Below are 4,632 nucleotides of genomic sequence, written 5' to 3'. Positions count from 1 at the left end.
TTTGTGCTGTCCACTTGTGATTAACTTGTCTGCTCAACTGTATGAATTGATTAAATGTGTTTATCGGAACTCTATACATATGTAACAAGAAAAGGACAGTGTACATTACCAATCTTTTATAACCAATCAATCAATCATGTTGCATAATCTGCTGGTAGATTGTATGAATTAGTAAACGTATGCCGATCCGTATACCTAAAAGATCATAGCAGTATAACTATTCCTTATTATATTAATACCCTGCTTTTATTGGCATGTAGAAATTCAAGCATGGCTGAGCTGGGAATATTCTCCTAGTAACAAATTTCATATTAGCATTATGAGCACAAGCACTAATGCTTGTGAGGACTTGGATCTCTTCATAGGAAATACACACTGCAATTGTTGATCAGAAGTGCTTTATTAACACTAATTTTGAAAACTATATATACCACATTTTAGAAAACACTATACCCATTGTGTTAAACTTACCTTTAAGTAATTCAAAGCACTGACGACAGCTGTATTTGTGAAAACTACAGTGTGTGTGTGTGTGTGTGTGTGTGTGTGCAGGGTGCTCCATGTGACTCCTCTCACGAAACAGTGTGTGATAGTCATCAGACAGGGTTCTCTCACTACTAGAGCTTGTGCTCTTCCACACACCTAGCACAGAGATCTGCCAGCTGTTAAGCCTACAAGCACTAGTGTAACTTTTTTCATTGTTGGTACTCCAGTCTGCTTCCTCTTATGAAACTCTGCGGCATATTCTGTAGTTTTAGGTAGTAATGCTTTTAATTTCATTTTATGTTAAGGAATTCTTCTAATATATCAAATATACACCGCTTTCTTGTGGTAGATGGGAAGATGCTTAAAATTTAAATATGTCCATCCTTCACTATAGCAACAAGAGACGCAACTGTTCAAGGCCTCTCCCTCCCGCGTTACAGCTCGGTTGCGTAGCAACGCATAAACTTTCAAGAGCAGTTTGACAAGGACAGAGAGACGATGATAAACAAAGGCCGCCTCTAGAGGTTCCTTCTCTTACTGTGTGAGTTGCCCGCGTCTTTTCCACAATAATGTCCAAGGCACATCCAAAGAAAAAGGAGTCATCTTCCAGCAAAGTGTCTTTATCCGACCGGCAGACGGAGTGAGTTCAGTGTAATGAAAGGAGAGACATAGTTAGCTTTAGCGTTAGCTACCATTAAGCCACTTAAGAAGAGATGTACTTTAGTATTTACAGTATTTCTTTCGCTGTCTGAGGGTAAAAGGGAACTGGTTGGGTTTATGTAATAAATCGTGGAGCTGGTTAACTGTGTTGTTAAAAACTCGCACAGAACAAATGAAGTATGTCATAATTTCAGAGCAGCGTCTCTAGCAGCCACTTCCTCTGAGAGCCTAGGAGGTGTGGGGAAATACAGGGTCCCCATTTGGCCCGAGTGGAATGATGCAGACGTCAACAGGGAGAAATGGGACTCAAACAGAGGTCCTGAGGATGGCAAGCCAACCAAGAGTCCTAGTGCTGTAAATATGAAGAGGACAATATTTACTTTTTTAAAATAATCAGTTAATTTATCATTACCCAAACTACCCTGTAAAGAATATATGTAATATGTGTAGCTAGGGTTACGTAAATTGTAAAGTTGTGTTAATTTATGGTTTCTGTACTTCACATTCACTTTGTTCCCTTTTGTATGCAGCCATTTTTTGAGGATCCCGAAGGAAAGCTTCTTCTGCCTCCGTGTTTGAAAGTTCACACCTGGAAGCGCCCAGCAGAGTTTATTGTTGACAAGGTAACCTTCATGCTTCTGTTACCTGCCCGCCTCGATTTTGCACTGAAGACTGCTGTTATACAAAAGGGCTTTCCACCTAGACATCGGCAGTTCATTTCATGTTTATATACCTTGCAAGGTTAACAATGATATACAGGGTCCAGAATATGCGTGCAATAGGTTTACACATGAAATTTTAAGACAATTCCTACTTCCTTTAGCCTTTTCGGCCATTTGTCATTATTGGATACTTTCTAGACTACAGGATAGATCTACTAATAAAAAAGGCAGGCTAAACCTGTTTTAACTTTCTGTGTTTCTTTGCCACACAGTGTGAAATATAGTTATGGAAACATGCTCTCTAGTCACCTCCAATGAAGTTTTAATTGCATCACTCCACTTTTCTGTTACCCCCTTCTTAGTGCAGTATTGAGCAATTACTGCAGGCTTCCTGTTTTTTGTATTAGTCCTTGCCAGGTCACATGCTGCCTTTTCACTCAAGATGTCAAAATCATTTAATTAATTTCATAAAAGAGGAGCAGAGCCGAATCACAAAAGCCATCAGCCATGCAGATGGAGGCAACAGCTCTTCTACAGCATTCTGTCTTCAGTCTGTTTCCACAGAAAGTATTACTAGATTAGCAACGTTGTTTTTGGATATGGTTTAAATTTGGTTCTTGCTTAGAGTTGCTTGCAATTGTACAAAACGTTTTTTTTTTTTAAATCTTGCAGCCTGCCTCATAGTCAGCTGACCCATTTATCCATATTTAATTAGTAACATGGTAGAAGCTATGAACTTGGTTGTCAAATATTCAGTGCAGACACAGTTCTGGGAGTGTCATAGTAAGGTTACACCAGTTTAGGCCCTGGGTTGAGCTGACTGTGTAGGTCCCTCATTCTTGTGTACTTTAAATTGGTGACCTTTGACAGCAGTATTGTAATGCTGATATGTTATTATAATGAATGCTATGCACACATGCTACTATACACTTTATACTGACTGCAGCTTTTTCTGTGAGTTTTCTGTGACGATTCTCAAGCGAATAAATGTCTTTTATAATTTACCTACAGTGAAAACTCTTTTGCTTTATTTCAGACTCCCACTGTCGTTGACAATCAAATGACATTTGACCTAGTCTCCCCTAATTGTCATCTGCTTTGTAGTGAGGTTAGTATTCAATATTTGTTTTCTACTTTACACTGACTTGTTGTTAGCTGTCATCCATCAGTGCTCAGATAGTCTAATTCCAATGTCAGCAGAGTGATGTCTGACTGACAGAAACAAATTATATGGGGGAAAATGTAATGCCCTTTGTGAATTAAAAATCAGATGATTGAGGGTTTCGCTAACGGATGCAGACCGATTTTCCTCTCTCTTCTCCATCCTGTCTCTGCTCCATGCTCCATGAAGCTGATGAGGTGGATTGTCAGCGAGATCCACATTCTTTGGATGCAGTTTAACTGCCCATCTACAGAGCACGAGGGATGGAGACCTTGGGGGCACATCTACTCTATGTGTAAGGTGGTGAATGGTCATGTGCCACTTTTCAACAGCTATGGCAAATACATCATCAGACTTTACTGGATGGTAAGGATCCAGACAGAATGCAAACACATACTCAGACATGAGTATGGTTCGGAAGAAGCCCTTTTTACTAGTGAGAATTGCTTTGGTTTGACGTTTATGCAGAACTAGAAAATTCTCTTATCGCTGCTTAGGAAGTCGCAGCTTTACAGCAACTGTTTATTAATGAATCTTTTAAAAATAGGCATAGCTGGATTGCAAAACATTGTCATACATTCTTCAACAGACTGCAGGATGTAGCACATGAGTAGGGAGTGGTAGCGGACTGATGGGGGATGTAGGGGGGGAAGGGATGAGAAAGCCTTATCCTCTCAGAGCTCAAATCAATCAGTCTCGCTGCTGTGCCAAAAGTGGCTGGGCTTCATACATTGCCTGATGAATAGATAAGGCTTAACAGGAGTCAGCTGCTTCTCACAGAGCAAAGCTCAAGTTTTATAACTACACTTAGTAAAACCCTGAGAGCAGGCACAGCCTATGAGGATGATAGCGTCGTTCAGTTTGATTATGTGTAAGTGTAAAGACTTCACAGGTTTAAAAACATCGCACAGGAACACAGTCTGAGGGCTTGCATTAGAATCTCTGTATGGCAGACCTTGCATCTTTCTTTTTTTTTTCAGAGGGAGAGACAATTTGGGTCAACAAGAGAGTGAAAAAGACAGAGTGATATTGTTCTGTGACTGTGACACTGTGACTCTTGCCTTGACAAACAAGACTGACATGGTTGTAGGCAGCCGTCCCCGTGCCAACCTTAGCACGCTAGCAGATGGTTGTTGAGATGGCATTAAGCACCCAGCCCCCATCACCCTCTTCCCATTTCCTTCTCTGTTTTTCCTTAAAGGCTGCTCCTTTTCTCTCAGTCACTTGATTCTTTGTGGTTCCGTGCCTATATTTTTCCGTATGGATCCTGTCAACACTGTGTTCCCATTCCTGCTTTTCTTGATCTGTCCTATAATTTCCCCAATTGCACTGTATTTTCATCCACCGGTCCTTATCTGGGCAGTGGTTTGACGAGAAAAGGGTAGAGCAAGTGAGAAATGGAATATTCGTTCGACCTCTGTGTGGGTTTGCATTACTTGGGTACACTGTTCTGATAGATAAGGAGAACTGCGGATGTGATTATTACCTGCTTTGCTGCGTTTCCTTAAGCAGCGTGAAACTCCCTCAGATGGCCTCCAGATAGACCACAACACAGATAATGGCTTAAGACACAAGCATAATCATGGCAAATGCTAAGGAGAAATGTGGGACAGCAATACCAAAAGGCTGTCCTATCCTGAAGATGCAACCCCAGTTCCAAAA

The 4,632-nt window shown here is 40.8% G+C and overlaps 1 protein-coding gene across 10 annotated transcripts in view; it reads left to right on the top strand.

Moving 5' to 3' along the window:
- The first annotated feature begins 197 nt into the window (after window positions 1-197).
- Window positions 198-4,632, top strand: part of adgb (androglobin) — a 38,256-nt gene continuing 33,821 nt past the window's right edge. For 4 of the 10 annotated variants that reach the window (XM_026142546.2, XM_080290222.1, XM_026142547.2 and 1 more), the window contains exons 1-5: window positions 198-1,126; window positions 1,341-1,500; window positions 1,677-1,769; window positions 2,845-2,916; window positions 3,160-3,336. In XM_026142546.2, coding sequence (XP_025998331.2) covers window positions 1,056-1,126; window positions 1,341-1,500; window positions 1,677-1,769; window positions 2,845-2,916; window positions 3,160-3,336 — 573 coding nt within the window. In that variant the 5' untranslated portion in view covers window positions 198-1,055. The remainder of the gene's footprint in view (window positions 1,127-1,340; window positions 1,501-1,676; window positions 1,770-2,844; window positions 2,917-3,159; window positions 3,337-4,632) is intronic. The other 6 variants (XM_026142551.2, XM_080290224.1, XM_080290225.1 and 3 more) reach the window with 6 other exon arrangements.

Source organism: Astatotilapia calliptera, chromosome 15 (genome assembly GCF_964374335.1).
Source record: "Astatotilapia calliptera chromosome 15, fAstCal68.1, whole genome shotgun sequence".
Taxonomy (NCBI): Eukaryota; Metazoa; Chordata; class Actinopteri; order Cichliformes; family Cichlidae; genus Astatotilapia; species Astatotilapia calliptera.
Note: the sequence above shows the minus strand (reverse complement) of the source record. Positions and strands in the feature narration are given on the sequence as shown.